We start from the raw sequence: 18,395 nt of genomic DNA on the forward strand, positions 1-18,395 counted from the left end.
GGGATTGAGCCCTCAATCCTGACAACTGGCTGACAGCGGTGAGACGGACTTTGCAACGTGGTGCTGCGTCTGCGGTGAGTGCTTGGTTCTTGCTTTGACTCTCTAGGCTTCATTTTGTGGTTGTTCTGTTTAGAACAGTAGGGAAGCTAGATTGTTGAGCGTTAGCTAGGTTGTGTTTTCCTAGCTAGATTTAGCGAGCAGGACCAAGGCAGTAAAGCAGCAATCATGGAGTTAAGGACACTGCTGAGAGACGAATTGCTGATTGTTGGTGAGGAACTGGGCCTGGATGTACGCAAAGAAATGCTAAAAGCAGAATTATTGGATATAATTTCCGAACAGGCCAGTGAGGAAGAAATTGAAATGGGGTTGGAACTTCTGAAAAAAAAAAAAAAGAGAAACGGCACAGAGAGAGAGAAGAATGGGAGAAAGAACGGGACAGAGAGAGAGGAATGCGATAAAGATCGCGAGTTAAGAAAAATGCAACTGGAACTTGAAAGCAAACGTTTGGAGTTGTCTCAAGGAAGTGAAGGGGCTCTGGGACGATCAAGTGAGGCAGAATCATACCGCATGGACAGGCTATTAAAGTCATTTGAAGTCGGGACCGACATAGGCTTGTTCCTAAGCAACTTCGGTCCGAATACATGGCCCCAGCGGATGCTGTCTTTGTTGCCGTGTGAGGTGGCGGAAGTAATTGCCAGACTCAGTGCACAGGATGCATATGATTATGCGAAAGTTAAAGCTAGTCTCCTGAAGAAATACCGCCTTTCAGCCGAAGCTTTTCGGCAAAGGTTTAGGAGCACAGGCAAGAAAGATAGCGAGGGGTATCCGGAGTTTGCATACGCCTTAAAGGCCAACCTAGTCAAGTGGCTGAAAAGCGCAGAAGCGTACGACAGCAGAGACATGATCATTGAATGCATGTGTCTAGAGCAGTATTAAAAAAGCATCCCCCAAGCTGTGAAACTGTGGCTGCAAGACAGAGGGAATGTAAACACTGTGGAAAGGGTGGCTGAATTAGCCGAAGAGTACGCAACGCGTAGAAAGTTGAACGCCGAGGCCGATAATTGGGACGTTCGAAATGGACCGCAGAAACCATTTCCGTTCAAAAAGGGTTCGCAGACTAGACGACCGGAGCCTGTAGACGTGGAGGAAAAGCCCTCCGAAAAGAGTGAGGATAAATCAAACAGGGAAACAGTACAAAAAGAGCAGAAAAGACAATTTGAATCTTTTAGACCGATCCGCTGCTATAAGTGCCACAAACTGGGACATCGCTGTGAACTGCGGAAAGCTTAGCGTAGTTTTTTCCTACGTAGATGAAAAAGACGAGAATATGGAACTTTTAAGCCCATATCTTCACAACCTACAAGTTAATGGCAAACCATGCTGGGTGCAAAGAGACAGTGCCGCCACGATGGACATTGTCCATCCGTCTTACGTGACGGTAGATGACTTCACCGGAGAAGTAGCATGGATCAAACAGGTTGTAGAAGTACACAGCGTATGTCTGCCCATGGCCAAAGTCAAAATCAGTGCACCATTCGGGGAGCTAGAGACTGAGGCTGCAGTTTCCAAATTTTTCTCACTGCAGTACCCTTACATTTTTTCGAATCGTTCAAATCGGTTACTGCATGAAAAAGGGCTTAAACTGGGAGAGGGCATAGTACAGGCATTGAGCCGAGGCCAAGCTCATAAAATCGCGTCGCTTTCGGCTGAAAATGCACAAGCTGCTCCAGCAGAAGCAGAAAAAGGGATAACTTCAACACCCGAATCCAAGCTAGGCCCGAGGGACAAAAAAACAGTTGAGGAAAGCCTACCAGCTGACCAGCTCAATGAGAGCGTACCACTAGAGGGTCAAAATTCAAGCCTGCAGGAAAAGCAAGCTGACGCAATCGCAAGTGAGACAGGGTCGTTATTATCACCGGCCTCAAAGAACTTTGATCAGCTCTTACGCGTGGATAGAGTCACTAGCAGCCGAGCAAAAGAATGATGAGAGCTTAGCTAAATTACATCACACAGCTAAAGAAAGCATTGCTAGGCACAACGTGAGGATACATGAGAGAGAAGGATTGTTGTATTTATTTATTTATTTATTTATTTATTTATTTATTTATTTCATGTACCCTCAGGGCCATTGGCATTGGAGAGGGGAGTGGTTACAGGCATACAAAACAAGAAAAATAGGAAATGTGATACAAGGAATAGGAGTATTGCAATAAAAGTTAACAAGTGTGTCTACTCATACAATATTAGCTAAGGCGTTCTTGAAAAGCTGGTAATCTTTGATGGTGGCTGTCAGTGCGGGAAGGTGATTCCACTCTGCTGCTGTACGAGGTATAAATGACTGGAAGAAAGCGTTAGTTCTACAAAATGGAACACCGACCTTGTAGGCATGATCTAATCGAGAGGATAGGTGACGTGGGGGAGGGATTAATTCGCTACGCAGGTGTGGATGATGAAACATCTTATGGAACAGACAGATACGAAACGCTTTGCGACGTGAGGCTAGGGATGGTAGATTAGGGCTTGATTTCATTGAAGATATGCTAGCGGTCCTGTTATAGTTGGAAAGAATGAAGCGAACCGAGTTATTTTGGACCATTTCTAGTGAATGTATTAGGTTTTCATGATGAGGGTCCCAGATGGATGCGGCGTACTCTAGTTTCGGACGTATTAATGTTTTGTACAACAGTAGTTTGAGGGATGATGGCACTTTAGAAAAGTTGCGGCGGATGTAACCGAGCATACGATTAGCATTGTTAATTATGAATGTGATATGTGCAGACCAAGTGAGAGTGGAAGTGATGTGTACACCAAGGTACTTGTATGAGCTTACCGATTCTAAGAGGACATGATCCAAGGAATAAGTGGGGATACTGTTGCAAGTTCTTGATACACGAAGAGATTTACATTTTGTGATGTTAAGTTCCATTAGCCATGTTTTACACCACAATGAAATAGCGTTCAGGTCAGTCTGAAGAGCGGTTACATCGTCACTGCTTGTTATTTCTCTGAAGATTACGCAGTCATCCGCAAATAAATGGATATGAGAGGAAACAGAAGAAGGCAAGTCGTTGATGTAGATTAGAAAAAGAAGAGGCCCGAGGACAGAGCCTTGTGGGACGCCGGAGTGGACAGGGTTTGAGTGGGAGTTAAGATTATTAGCCGACACGTATTGCGGGCGGTTTTTAAGGAAACACTCAATCCAAGCAAGAAGTTTGGGGTCAATGTTCATGAGCTGTAGTTTGTGAAGTAGCAGTTTGTGAGACACTTTATCGAAAGCTTTGGAGTAGTCTAGGAAAATGCAATCTGCCATTGAACAAGTATCAAGAATTAGGTGTAGCTTATGTATGAAAGAAGCCAGCTGCGTTTCACAAGAATATGTTTTTCGAAAGCCATGCTGTGAACTTGAAAAAAATGAATTGGACTCAAGAAAGTTAGCAAGCTGTGAATATAGGATGTGTTCTAGTATTTTGCATGGGATACTGGTTAGTGAAATAGGCCGATAATTGAGAGGAGAATGCTTGTCACCTGATTTATAAAGTGGAATCACCTTACCGACTTTCCAATCAAGGGGCAGGTATCCTGTGTCAAGTGACTGTTGAAAAAGTTTTGCTAGTAAAATAGATGAATAAACAACAGTGCTGTGCAAAAATTTCACGGAAATTAGGTCATGGCCAGGAGCAGAGGACAGACGCAACAATTTAATCACGGTTTCAATGACACAGGGTTCAATTGTAATTGGAAACATAGCCTGGTAATCATAACAAGGTGCAGTGGGTGGGGAAACATTACAGGTTACAGAAAAGTTTTGGATAAATGTTTCATTGAGGACGGATGCGATATGATCACAGGGTATGGCATTCCCCGAGTTATCTACAAGAGTTATGGTATACAAATCCTCCTATAAAATCCTACCTTTCTGATCTTTGTATTGGCATTACAAAGATCAGAAAGGTAGGATTTTAGATCAGTTAGTCATACCTACTAAGTACAGGGAGGACCTTTTGAGTCTCTGTCATGGAAATGGGTGGTCCGGCCACCTAGGCATAAACAAATCAAAGGAAAGATTGCTTATGGAATATTACTGGCCTGGCTGTTTCAAAGACGTAGCAAACTTTGTAAGATCATGTGACCCCTGCCAGCGCTCGGGTAAACCAGGAGAGACATGGAAAGCTCCACTAAAGGTAGTGCCCTTAATAACAGAACCTTTCAGACGACTTGTGATAGACACGGTAGGGCCTCTACCAAAAACAAAATCAGGTTACAGGTACTTGTTCACCATGCTGTGTCCGGCTACAAAGTTTCCAGAAGCAATCCATCTGAAAGAGCTCAGCTCTACCGAAGTAGTAGACGTGCTTTTGACAGTATTTGCACAAGTTGGGTTTCCAGTCGAAATTCAGGCGGATCAAGGGTCAGTATTCACCGGTGTAATGACTTCCACATTCTTGCAAAAGTGCGGGGTAAAGTTAATACACAGTTCCATCTATCACCCTCAGTCAAACAGTGTAGAGAGGTGGCATTCAGTGCTTAAGCGAGTTTTGTGTGCACTCTGTTACGAGCACAAGGAGGACTGGGATAACTGTCTGCTGACAACATTGTTTGCCTTGCGTATGGTTCCACATGAAACGACAGGATTCTTGCCAGCAGAACTAGTGTATGGGAGGACACTCTGTTCTCCACTAAGAATGTTAAGAGAGATGTGGGAGGAAAGAGGAGAGAGTCTAACAGTGGTTGAATACGTGCTAAATCTGCTGAAACGGCTAAGCGCAACCCAAGAACTAGTCGAAAAGAACATGGGAGTGGCGCAAAAGAACGCCAAATTCTATTACGACAAGAATGCGAGGCTTCGTAGGTTTAACGCTAGAGAGCAGGTAATGATCCTCAAACCTTCAAGAAAGAACAAGCTTGAAGTTCACTGGGACGGGCCTGTTAAAGTGTTGCACAAACTTTCATATACTAACTATGCTCTGAAAATGCCCGGTCACAGGAAGGAGGTGAGGATATATCACTGCAATTTGATGAAGCCGTATGTAGAGCGAAGCGGAGTCATTAACTGTACCATGAAAGAGCAGGATGACACTAGTACCAAGTTTAAGGAGTATAAGGCGACCTCCAACTCTGAGATCGGCCTAGAATAAGTAGTAAAACATTCGGTAAACTCACACACTCTTAGACCCGAGCAGCTAAACGAGCTAAAAGGGGTGTTAGGGGAATATCTCGACAGATTCAGCGATCGGCCAGGTAGAACCGAACTAATAACGCATGAAATAGAGCTGACATCAACCGAACCCGTAAGATCAAAGCCTTACAGGGTGTCTCCAAGACAGAGAGAAATTATGGAGGCAGAGATACAGCGCATGCTAGAGTTGGGAGTTATTGAGCCCGCTGAGAGTGACTACACGTCACCGCTAATGCTGGTAGAAACCCCTAACAAGAACCCTCGTCCGTGTGTTGACTACAGGAAGTTAAATGCCATCACTAGGGATAAGCTGTACCCGATACCCAACATTGAGGAACGAATTGAAAGAGTTAGCGCTGCTAAATACATTTCAACTATAGATCTCATGCGGGGGTACTGGCAAGTTCCCCTTTCAGAAAGTGCCAGCCACTATGCCGCATTCATCGCACCTGTAGGCACTTTTCATCCTCTCGCACTGAGCCTCGGGCTGAAGAACGCGCCGTTTAGCTTCTCTAAGTTAATGGATATTGTCCTAAAAGATTTGCAGGAGTTCGCCTTGCCATATCTTGATGCTGTAGCAATTTTTTCAGACAGCTGGGAACAACACGTATCGCACCTCGAACAGGTGTTCTCATGGTTGAGGGAAGCCGGCTTAACAATGAAAGCGGAAAATTGTAGATTTTGTTGTTCACAGGCAACTTATCTGGGCCTTGTTGTCGGCCAGGGCACGAGACGGACGGCCGAGCTGAAAATGGCTACGATTGGAGAATTTTCTCAGCCGCGCACGAAAATAGACCTTCGTTCATTTTTGGGACTTGTGAGGTACTGTCAATGGTACATTCTGAATCACTCGCAAATGGCAAGTCCATTAATGGACGCCCTCTGAAAGGGAGCACCGAGTAACGTACACTGGGATAAGGACAAAGAGAACGCTTTCCAAAGTTTGAAAACGCTATTGGTTTCTCGTCCTGTGCTTAGCGCCAGACTACACAAAGGAATTCATAGTTCAATGCGACGCAAGTGACAGAGGTATGGGCGGGGTACTTAGTCAGGTTGGCGACGATAACGAGGAGCATCCTATCCTCTATGCAGCCGTAAACTAAATGTGAGAGAGGAAGCCTACAGCGCTTCAGGGAAGGAATGTGTTTGTTTAGTTTGGGCCGCCCAGAAGTTGTCGTGTTACTTGTACGGAGTGAAGTTCATCTTTGAGACTGACCTCTGTCATCTGACGTGGCTCAATCAAATGTCGCACAAAAATGGCCGCTTGCTCCAATGGAGTCTCACTCTCCAATAGTACAACTTCTCTGTTAGACATAAGCAGGGAAAGTTGCATAGCAATGTGGATGGTTTGAGCAGGCTACTTTGAATTCTGAGTTTAAGGGTCCCGCCTAAATTTTAGGGTTATTATTGTTAATTTTGTTAAGCCAAGAAGATCCCCTCTCATTTAGCAGGATTCCCTCCATGATTGCTGAATTTGTCAGCACGAAATTGCTCCAAACATTGGCATAGCGAAATGCAGCATTTTTTGTTTCTGCACTTATGTTTTCTTTGAAGCCTAGCGGGTTAAAGTGAGATCCTAGGTACATCATCTCGGCACAGAGCCATGTTGTGGGGTTCGTTTTGCAGTTGCCTGTCCTTGCTGGACGTTTTGGGGCAGTGAAACCATTACACAAGTGGTCGCTGCGAGCCAAGGCATCACTCCCTGGCCACCAGCCATTCTCTTCCTGCCCAACGGTTGTCAGCACTGGAGAGTCGAGATTTTCCGGGCCATGGAGGCGGGGTTAAGAACAGCCTGCTGAGGTGCAAGTTTTGCGAGCCAGTTGCAACAGCGGCGTCAAACTTTTCCTGGAAGGCCGCCGCAACCCTCTAGCCACGGCGTCACTAAGTCGACTGTGTCCGGATGACAATACGCGCGTCCTCGACGCTCCGTCGCAGGAGCCAAGATGAGTTCGACGGCAGTTCGACGACAGTTCGACGGCACCTTCCCAAGGGCATGGCTGTGGCTTATTTTGACGCCGTTGCGGATGTTCGTGGCTGCTGTTCACTACTCGAAGAAGCGCCTACACAAGACCCAGCTTCTGTACTTGACGTTAGCACTGCTTTGTCGCAGCACGAACGAGAGCACCGAACGAAGCAGGCTTTGTGCCGGAACATGACACCGCCTACCTGGTCTGCCGCGAGCGGGGAAGTCCCCAAGGGAACGTAGTTCGAGGTCCCTTCACACTCGCTGTTCAAGACGCAAGACTATGGGCACCTGGCGGCGCGCTGCAGGGGTCAGCTCGGGGAATAAAAAGCGCCTTTCCTGAAGTAAGCCCTGAGTTCTACAAAGTCCGTCTGACGTCGGTTGAGGACCGTGAACCTCGCGTAAAGAAGTGCGTGTGTGAGTGTGTGTGCGTGTAATCCCTCGCACAGAGAGGCGACTTGTTTAGGATGACTGGTCGAACGTTTCCCTCACCTTGGGATCGATTGGGATCGAGGGAGGACCGAGTGTTTATAAACCACTGTTGTGCGGCTGCTCAGTACACTTTCTCTCGCAGTCATGCTACACTGATGAACTGCAACGTCCTTATGTAGATACTGTAAATAAACTCATATTCCTCGTTCTCGATGAGAAGCGGTCCTTCCCTTCAACAACGTCCTCAGCGTGGGTAAGTTGGACGACGGCATGGGCTAGCTACCTTCTAATTCATGTCTGACTCCAATCTTGACAAGTGATTACGAGCAATGGGATTGAGCCCCCAATCCTTGCAGACCTCATCAGCCACCTCGGTTCTGACCCGTCAGACCCCTCGCTTAACTTGTTCCTAATTTTGGACGGCATCTTACCGTATTTACTCGCATAATAGGCGCACTCGCATAATAGGCGCACCCCCAGTTTGGTCGCGGAAAATTTGATTTTTTTATTTCCGCGCATAATAGGCGCACCCCGAACTTGGCACTGTGATCAATACCGCATTTACACTATTTACGCATTTACGCCCTCCTGCCCCTCCATCTCAGGTGAAAAACAAAAAAAAAACGCAAGCACATTTCACAACCCAAGGTTATCAACGCATTTGCTGGACTACTAGTCTCATTAGTGTTGCTGCCGTCGCAGCTGCTGAGGGCCCACAGCACATAGAACATGGCGAAAACTAGCTCTTCCATTACCTACCGACACCCCCCTCCCCGAACCGCCGCGAAGCCAGCGAGCACGACAACCTAACGCGTCCGTAGAAACAAAAAAAAAGAAAGAAAAACGCATCAACGAGCGAAAAATAATTCTTCCATCTACTATCGATAACACCCCCCTCCTCTCCAAACCGCCGCGCGGATATAAGCTTTTCGCTACCTTCGCTTAGGCAGCTCGGAAAGCTGGGCGACTCTCGGAGGCCGGGCGACTCGACACAAGCGACAGTACCATCGCCATCAATGCTCTACACATGCTGACACAGGCAAAGAAAAGACAAATCGCCACATCTCGCCATTTTGCAAACGGCGTGCAGTTCGTGTGGTCGCGTGTTCCGCAATGGGCAAGTACAGCAGCTACACGGCTGCATTCAAACTGAAAGCTGTGCAGTATGCACTCGAGCATGGGAACCGTGCTGCAAGCAGGCATTTCAGTGTCGAAGAGACAAGCATTCGCTACTGGCGAGGTCAGCAAGAAAAACTTCAGGCAACAAAGAAGTCGTGACGGGCCTTCCGCGGTGCAAAGTCGGGAAAGTATCCGCAAGTAGAAGATCAACTAGTTCAACACATACGGGGCCTTCGACAGGACGGTTGTGCAGTGTCTCTCGACATAGTGCAGACAGAGGCGCGTAGAATTGCCCGAGCGCAGGGCATCGAAGCGAAAGACTTCAAAGCAAGCTCCGGATGGACAACGCGCTTCATGCGACGCCACGGACTTACCCTGAGGAGGCGCACAACGTTGTGCCAGCGCTTGCCCTCAGCATATGAGGACAAGGTACTCGAGTTCTACCGTTTCGTCATACGGCTCCGGCAGCAGAAAAACTTCATTTTGTCGCAAATAGGTAATGCAGATCAGACTCCTCTCTTTTTCGACATGCCGAGAAATACAACAGTAGAGGAAAAAGGTGCACGGAGTGTGCTTATTCGAACATCTGGCGCTGAAAAACAAAGGCGTACTGTCATGTTGGCAGTGACTGCGGATGGGCGCAAACTACTGCCTTATGTTATTTTTAAGAGAAAGACGCTCCCAAAGGGAAATTTCCCTCGAGACATATATGTGAGGGTCCAAGAGAAAGGTTGGATGTCCGCGGAATTGATGGTAGACTGGGTCAAGACCGTCTGGGGCCGGCGGCCGGGCGGCCTGTTGTATCCGGCCATGCTCGTTTTAGACAGTTTTCGCGGGCGCCTCGTAGAACGTGTACGAGAGAAGTTGTCAGAGATGTGTACGGATATTGCCATGATTCCGGGAGGCTTCACTTCCGTGCTGCAACCTTTGGACGTTTCCCTAAATAAGCCTTTTAAGGACAATGTTCAAAGGCTTTCACCAACTGGATGGCTGGAGGACAGCGTCAACTAACCCCCGGTGGCAAAATTAAGAGGCCGCCTATGGAAATGCTGTGCGAATGGATCGTGGAAGCTTGGCGAGAGATCTCAGATGACGTCGTCAGGAAAAGTTTCAAGAAGACTGGGATCTCCAATGCACTGGATGCAAGCGAAGACGACATGCTGTGGAGCTCAGACAAGGAAAACGAGTCTCCACCCGGCGGTGATGAGGATGTTCTCTCCGACTCGGACTCTGAATAGTCTTAATAAATTTTGCGTGTGTTCAGTCAACGTCTCTCGCCTGTTCATTAAAAGGTAAATAGGTAGCTTTTATTTTCCCTTCTATGCTGGATTTATTGGTGAATTATGTGAGAGTAGCCATATTCCTGACATGTGTTAAAATTTAAAGCACGGGAATGCGAGTTGAAAAAATTTTGTAAATTTTACCCCGCGTAATAGGCGCACCCCGAACTTCGAGCCGGATTTTCTGAAAAAAAAGTGCGCCTATTATGCGAGTAAATACGGTATACCACCGAAATATGCGCACAGAAGGTCATGGTCATGGATAGTAATTCCTTCTCATCTCCGGGCAACTGTACTCGCGCAACTACATGATGTCCCAATTGCTGGCAACCTAGGTGTTTCCAGGACCTACGAACATGTCCAGCGACAATTTTTCTGGCCTGAACTCTACCATATCGTGTGACATTATGTCGCTGCTTGCGAACCCTGCCAACATCGTAAGAAGCCTGCTTTGCTTTCGGTTGAAACCCACCAGCCAATTCATATACCCACCGAACCGTTTTACCGTTTCGGCCTCAATCTGTTGGGCCCTTTCCCTAGCTCCCGAGCTAGAAATGAGTACATAGCTGTTGCAACGAATTATTCGGCCCGCTACGCTGTCACACGAGCCATCCAGACCAGTTGTGCTACTGACGTCGCAGACTTCCTGCTCCAAGACATCATCTTACACCACGGAGCTTCTCACCAGCTCCTCACAGACAGGAGCCACTACTTTTTAACTCGGGTTATTGAAGATCTACTTTGCTCTTGTGCCACGAAACACAAGTAAACGACAGCATACCGCCCTCAAACAACGGTCTCATTGAACACCTGAACCAAACACTTACAAATACGCTTTGAATGTATGTCTCCTCAGATCACAGTGACTGGGATGCCACGCTTCCATTTGTGACGTTTGTGCACAACTCGGCACGTCACGACATCGCTCTCTACTCCCCCTTCAATCTTCTCTTAAGGCATGACCCGACATTGCCTTTCGACATGCTCCTGCAAACTGCTCTTGAGTCCCCATCTGAGTACACTTGCGACGCTATAGCTACAGCCACCCAGGCGCACGCCAGATTGCCCACCGTCGCCTTTCTGAGTCGCAGGCAAGACAGAACATCATCGTGATGTCCAGTTCTCTGCCAGCGACCTTGTTCTCCTTTGGACTCCTTCACGGCGTATAGGCCTATCGGAAAAACTGCTCTCCTGGTACTCTAGCCCTTACCGCGTTGTCCGACAGTTCAGTGATGTGACTAGTGAAGTAGCTCCAGCCGATGCTTCCCTGTCGTCGACGTCAACAGATATCATCCACGTGAGTCATCTCAAGCCATATCATGTGGCCGTCACCTAGAAGGCGCCGGGTCGGCACTTTCGCTACCGGAGGTTATATCACGGTGCCACGCGAGGAACAAAGACATTGAAGACTGGCTGGACAAGTATGAACACGTCGCAGAGATAAATCAGTGGACTGAGCAGCAAAAGCTCTCCCATGTCTATTTCACCCTTGACGACAGTGGCCATACTTGGTTCGAGAACCCCGAGGGTAGCCTCATGAGCTGGCATGACTTTCGGCAGAGGATCACGGAAACTTTTGCGAGTGCCGACCGACGCGACTGCGCCCAGCAAATGATGGAGCTACGCGAGCAACAACCTAATGAGTCGGTCACAATTTTCGCCAAGGACATGGCCCGCCTCTTTCGCAGAGCCGATTCGAACATGACCGAAAATAGGAAGTTCCGCTACCTCATGCGAGGTGTAAAAGAGCAGATATTCACGGGGTTTGTGCACAATCCGCCAGTCACTGTCTCTGAGTTTATCAAAGAGGCTACGGCTACGGATGCAGGCAATACGATCGACTGTCCACCAGCACTACAATCAATGCCGCCGGTTTGACTGCCGAGTATCAGAACTCCTTGCGTGAGTTGGTCAGAGAGCGCATCAGAAAGGAAATTCAAAAGATCATGACACTGACACTAGATAGACCCGTCGCGTCAATCGCCGAAGTGGTGCGTCACGAAATCCGGCAGGCGTTCCTCATAACCGATGTTCAAGACTACCAGAGACCCCTGAGTTACGCAGCTGCTGTCCAATGTCCACCACCGGTTGCAACCACATCGTCGTACCACCAACCTCCGACAGCCGCTCCTTGGTTGCCGCCAAAAGAGGAGGCTTCGAAGCATGCAGCCGTTATGCTGCTTCAGTCATACCGCCAGCCGTCGTTCGCCGCGTCTTGGTCACCGCCACAAAACGACGCTACGGGACGGCCGCAACTTTGGAGAACTGACGTATGGCGTACTGTCGATAGGCGCCCACTCTGTTTTCACTGCGGAGGCGCCGGCCATATTTCGTGTCATTGCTGGCATCGTGACACATCATTTCGACCTGTGCGTCTGTGGTCCTATGATCGACGTGCAAATGACGACGCCATGCTACGCCGCGACGACACTGCTTTTCAGGGACCCCCAATTGCGCACCCGAATGACGAATCCGTGCCCAATGATCGGTCCAATTTCGACCGACGGTCGCGCTCTCGAACCCCTCCACGTCAGATGGCTTCATCTACTGGACGTACTTTTGCGGAGCTCCGAGGACGAAGGTCGCCCAGCCCCCGTCGGGGAAACTGAAGGCGGCGACCTCTGGGGGCAAGGTTGTAGGCCCGCCGCAAGACACTAAAAAGCCCCCAACATTCTCGCTGCAGAACGACGTGAAGCCGATAAACACTGAAAAAATTGTGAGCACCGACATGGATGTTTTCGTGGATGGGCAGCCGATGACAGCGTTAGTCGACACTGGTGCCAACTTCTCTATAATGAGTCAGGAACTCGTCCTCCGCCTGAAGAAAGTAAAGACGCCATGGATGGGACCTCACTTAAGGACGGCAGGCGGCCAATTACTGATGCCTACTGGAAGATGTACTGCTAGAGTTCACATCGGGATTCTTCTTTCTTTTCATCGTCCTTCCTGTATGCTGCAAAGATTTGATTATTGGAATGGACTTCCTAAAAGAATATGGCGCCGTAATTAACATCCCGGACCGCATGGTGACGTTTTATAAGAGCTCCGGTTTAGTCCATTGCTTATCGCCGCAACACAACTCATTTCGTCTAACAGAATACACCGTTGTCATCCCCCCTCGATCGTGTGCCCTTGTTTCGGTAGCATGTGACATACCGTTTCGTTGCGAAGGAGTTGCCGACCAAATAACCACGTCGTTGTTTACTCACGGTATCTCGGTCGCACGAGGAAGCGTGAATGTCACCGACGGGCGCACAAACCTGTTGCTAACAAATTTTAGCACAGAGCGACGGCACCTTCCCAAGGGCATGGCTGTGGCTTATTTTGACGCCGTTGCGGATGTTCGTGGCTGCTGTTCACTACTCGAAGAAGCGCCTACACAAGACCCAGCTTCTGTACTTGACGTTAGCACTGCTTTGTCGCAGCACGAACGAGAGCACCTTCTTACGCCTGCTTTGCATCGACGTCCAGCGTCAGTCGGACGCCTCTAACAAAGAACCGAATAACTACAGAGGATACGACAAGACATATTCACCAAAATCCATATCGTGTGGCTCTTAGAGAATGTGAAGCCATAGAACAAGTGACAAAAATGCTTGAAGATGACGTGATCCAACCGTCAATGAGTCCCTGGGCATCTCCTGTAGTTCTGGTCAAGAAAAAAGATGGCAGCTTGCGTTTCTGTGTGGACTACCGAAAGCTAAATAAGGTGACAAAGAAAGACGTATACCCGGTTCCCTGTATAGATGATTCACTCGACAGGCTTCGACAGGCACGTTACTTCTCTTCAATGGACTTAAAAAGCGGATATTGGCAAATCGAAGTAGACCCGAGAGGTCCTCAAAAAAAACTGCTTTCGTGACGCCAGATGGCCTATACGAATTTAAAGTCTTGCCTTTCAGCTTGTGTTCTGCCCCTGCTACGTTCCAACACCTCATGGATACTGTACTTTCAGGTCTGAAGTGGAAAACCTGCTTAGTGTATCTCGACGACGTCGTCGTGTTTTCCGCAACGTTTGAAGAACACCTCGAACGGCTTGAAGTGCTTCTGCAGTCCATACGGTCTGCCGGCCTCACCCTGAAGCCGCAGAAGTGCCACTTTGGCTTCGCGGAACTGCAGTTTCTCGGTCACGTCGTCAGCCACGCAGGTGTCAGGCCGGATCCTGAAAAAATTGCAGCCATCGCACAGTTTCCCATACCATCCGATAAAAAGACTGTCAGGCGCTTCCTCGGCCTCTGTGCCTATTATCGGCGGTTTATTGCAGACTTTGCGTGCATTGTGTCGCCGTTAACTCGCCTGACGAGAGACGACGTTGCTTTTGTATGGGGCGACAAAGAGCAAGGTGCATTCAACGACTTGCAGCAACGTCTCCAGACACCTCCAGTGCTTGCTCACTTTGATGAGACCGCTCCTACATTGCTCCATACTGATGCCAGCAATGTTGGCTTGGGAGCTGTTCTTGTGCAGCGGCAAGACAACACAGAAAGAGTGCTTGCCTATGCAAGTAGAACACTCTCCCGTACAGAGGCTAATTACTCCACAACTGAGAAAGAATGCTTCACCTTGGTATGGGCGGTTATGAAATTTCGCCCATATTTGTATGGCCGCCACTTCACAGTTATCAGCGACCACCATTCACTATGTTGGTTGACAAACCTTAAAGATCCTTCTGGACGACTGGAGCGTTGGAGCCTAAGGCTGCAAGAGTTTGACATGACTGTCATGTACAAGGGAAACGACATACGGAGGCTGACTGCTTGTCTCGATCGGCGACAGAGTCACCTGCTCCGCCCGAAGAAGAAGACTCAGCATTTCTTTGTGTTATGGACACAACCGCCATCGCGCAACAACGAAACGACCATGAGTTGCTTGAACTAATCAATTTTATGGAGGGAAGATCTGCGAAACTTGGAGTTTTCGCAAGAGTACTGTTGTCGTTTTGTTTAAGGGCCAAGGTCCTTTACAAAAAAAAAAAAACTTTTCTTCGACCGGGTCCCCTTATCTGCTTGTCATTCCTGCAGCTCTTCGTACGGAAGTACTTCAAGCTTGCCATAACGAGGTGACTTCTGGTCACTTAGGCTACACGCGAACATTAGCCAGAGTGCAGCAAAGGTACTGCTCGCCGAGACTTACCACTGCCATGAAACACCACGTTCGCACTTGTCTCGACTGCCAGAGGCGTAAGTCGCCTCCGACGAAACCAACCGGCCTTCTACAACCCATCCAGGTCCCTCGAAGGCCATTGGATCAAATTGGAATGGATATTTTGGGCCCACTTCCTACTTCTACTGCAGGCAATCACTTTGTTATCGTCGCAACCGACTATCTCACATGTTACGCTGAAACAGAGGCAATCCAGAGCAGCACAGCAGCCAAGGTAGCGCACTTTTCCATTGAAGATGTGGTGTTACGACACGGCGCGCCAACCGTCATAACAACAGACCAAGGAACCGCATTTACGGCTGCACTTTTAGATCACGTCTTGCTACTAAGTGGAACGGCCTATAGAAATTCAACCGCCTACCATCCACAAACCAATGGGTTAACAGTGCACCTAAACAAAACCACTGAAGACATGCTATCAATGCATGTGGATGTCGAACATAAAAATTGGGACGACATCCTATCGTATATCACCTTTGGATATAACGAGGCGAAACAAGAGACGACGCGCATGACTCCGTTCACCCTTGCTCACGGACGAGGTGTACGAACGATGCTGGATGCGATGTTTCCACCAGCTTTTACGACACTGATACGGACGCCGATGTGTTTACGATCTTCACCGTAGAATAGTTACCGATGAAGTCGGCGACAGAGTATGGGTTTGGACACCCATACGGAAATGAGGCCTCTCCGAGAAACTGTTAAGGCGATACTTCGGACCCTATCGGGTATTGCGGCGACTCAGTGACGTCACCTACGAGGTCGTTTCCGATAATCCTAACTGTACGCGGGGTCACACACACCGTCCTGAACTTGTGCACGTTGTCCGCATGAAGCCGTATGTGAGCGAATAACTATGCTAGCGGCCTTTACTTCCACAACTGACATTTCTTGTCTAGAATCGGGACGATGCTCTCGTAGGGAGGGACAAATGACGTGTGTATTCTATGCAGACGACGATGATGATGGGAGCACTAACAGACTCCGCCTAGTGGGTTAGAGTGAGATTGGGTGATGACGAAGAAGACGTGTCTCTGCTGTTTGTTCTTGAACAGATTGTCCTGTTGTTCCTGAAGAACGTCTCCCTGTGTTCTGTCCACGTTGTACCGCGACAATATCCTAAATGTGGTTTAGCCCACAGTGTGGCTCCATCTGATCTCCCTACCGTGACCGCGTAGTGTCGGGCGAGCCAGAGACACCCCCCTGCAAAACATAATCTTGGCCCGCCCAAAGCTAATCAGAGGCTCTTGTACCCTTGTCGTGCAAGATGGTGGAAGTCTGAGTTGCTGCGTTGCTTTTCTCATTCATTGTGCTACCGCCTTGTGGGCCTTCTCCCACAATTTTTCCGTGATGGCTAGCATGAAGCGCACTGAGTTTGCCTTTTGCCGTGAACATAAATTGAGTTGAACGCAGTAAGAATTCGGATGTCGCCGCAGCGTACGAGATTCCAAGGTGCACTGTCAGCATAATCTTGAAGGATCAATCTTGAAGATTAAGGCTAAAGCGGACAAACAATCCAGTGCCCGTGGCGCCCAATGCGTATGCACAGCCATGACGTCAAGGCGGCCGTGTACAAGTGGTTCATCTGATGCTTCTTCAGATGTGCCAGCTTCCGCATGCCCGGTGATGACTCTGAAAATGCTTATGAGTGTGACGAAGCTATCGCCGGTGTCGCCAAAGTTTGGAGCGAGCTGTCACAATTTATGGAAGCCGTTGACAGATCAACGATCAAAAAGTCTGGGAGTATGGATGGTGGTGTCGCGACCACGGGAAAGCCCGAAAACAAAGACTACATTGCCGACATCGCACCGAACACAAGTGAAAGCGAGCACAATGAGGAAAGCAACAATCATCCTTTGCCCACATCCTCTGAAGTTATAGGTGCACTTGCACTAGTCCGGCGCTTTTGCGCAAACATGGAAGTTTGCGGCTTCAGCTTCTCCAACTCTTTAGACAATGTGGAGAAAAGCATGCTGTCGCAGGCAGCGAAGTTGCCCAAGCGGAGGAAGATACAGGAATAGTTCATGCGAAACTAAGCTAGTTTCATCAATAAAATGCTTTTATAAAGGGTATGTGCTTTTACGACGTCCAATTCTTTAGCAGGTTTAAATCAAATTATGCCCTATATCGAACTGGTAGGCGCTTTCTTGTGAGTTCAATATAACCAGGTTCAACTGTACATTATTTTGTCTACATCACGTCTCTTGCAAAAAAAAATGACCATTTACATTAAACCAGTACAGTGTCCACAGTCACATGTTCAAGTTTTCACTTTTCCCACGTGCGGTCAAAGAATGGAATCTTCTGAACTCGGTTTTTTTTCCATCATTTTCATCATTCATCAACGTACTAGAGACATCAAACACAGAAGATGCCAATCAACATGCCCCCATATCTTCACTATAATATTTGTTTACTACGCATAAAATTTCTGCCACAAACTGACCACTTCTGCAGTGTTATCTGTAAAAGTTCTCTAATTTTAAATGGGTCATTTATTCGCTAGTTCTATATAAATTCTAGTAATATTAGATGTGTTATTGAGAGATGGTCATACTAACGAAAATTCTTGTATTTCACATCGTCATTGGCGATTTTTTCAATACCTAAAATATCTTTTTCCAATTTTTGTATTTTACTGTACCTTGTAGCATATGCTTTCTTTTCTTTCTTTTTTTTTTGTAGAACTGTCTAACTCATGCCCCACCTGTTTTGGTCTCACTGAGACTGGCAGTATCACACATAAATAAAAATTTTTTAAAAAAAACATGGGGCACTAAAACCCACTGTTGCAATCCAAAGTAAGTCTTTCAACTACAACAAAAGCTGCAAAAAGGCTAAGTGTTTCTGGCTAAGTAGACTCAATGGCATGCTTTTCAAAGGGCCCTCATTTAGCATACCTAATGCAGACCTATGTAGCAGTTATTCTGATGGTGCCTAAGATTACCGCTTGTGCTCTCGGAAGAAAATGCCAGCAGGCAGAGCTCACCAGTGGCTGCTGAGAGAGGCTTGTCCCCCCGGCTGCGTGCTGGCCGCAAGGTGGCCGGGACGTCCCTGTGTCCGTGCAGACGACCCCCTTCTTCCCGCATAATGATGCGCAGGTGGTCGCGGCGGCCTACATTTGCCTCCAATGCCTCCCGGTGGCGCACCACTCTGCAAGCAACAACTTGTAGCAATCAACTATATGAGGAGATTTATTTGGTTTATTTGATTGATCAATCAAAATTAACCTCCAGCAGGACACAGGGTACTGGAGACA

At 48.0% G+C, this 18,395-nt stretch overlaps 1 protein-coding gene across 4 annotated transcripts in view; it reads right to left on the bottom strand.

Annotated features, from left to right (window-relative positions):
* Positions 1 to 18,395, bottom strand: part of LOC135905991 (motile sperm domain-containing protein 1-like) — a 153,849-nt gene that overhangs the window by 66,586 nt on the left and 68,868 nt on the right. For all 4 annotated transcript variants that reach the window (XM_065437142.1, XM_065437144.1, XM_065437141.1 and 1 more), the window contains exon 4: positions 18,126 to 18,289. In XM_065437142.1, coding sequence (XP_065293214.1) covers positions 18,126 to 18,289 — 164 coding nt within the window. The remainder of the gene's footprint in view (positions 1 to 18,125; positions 18,290 to 18,395) is intronic.

Source organism: Dermacentor albipictus, chromosome 1, assembly GCF_038994185.2.
Source record: "Dermacentor albipictus isolate Rhodes 1998 colony chromosome 1, USDA_Dalb.pri_finalv2, whole genome shotgun sequence".
Classification (NCBI taxonomy): domain Eukaryota; kingdom Metazoa; phylum Arthropoda; class Arachnida; order Ixodida; family Ixodidae; genus Dermacentor; species Dermacentor albipictus.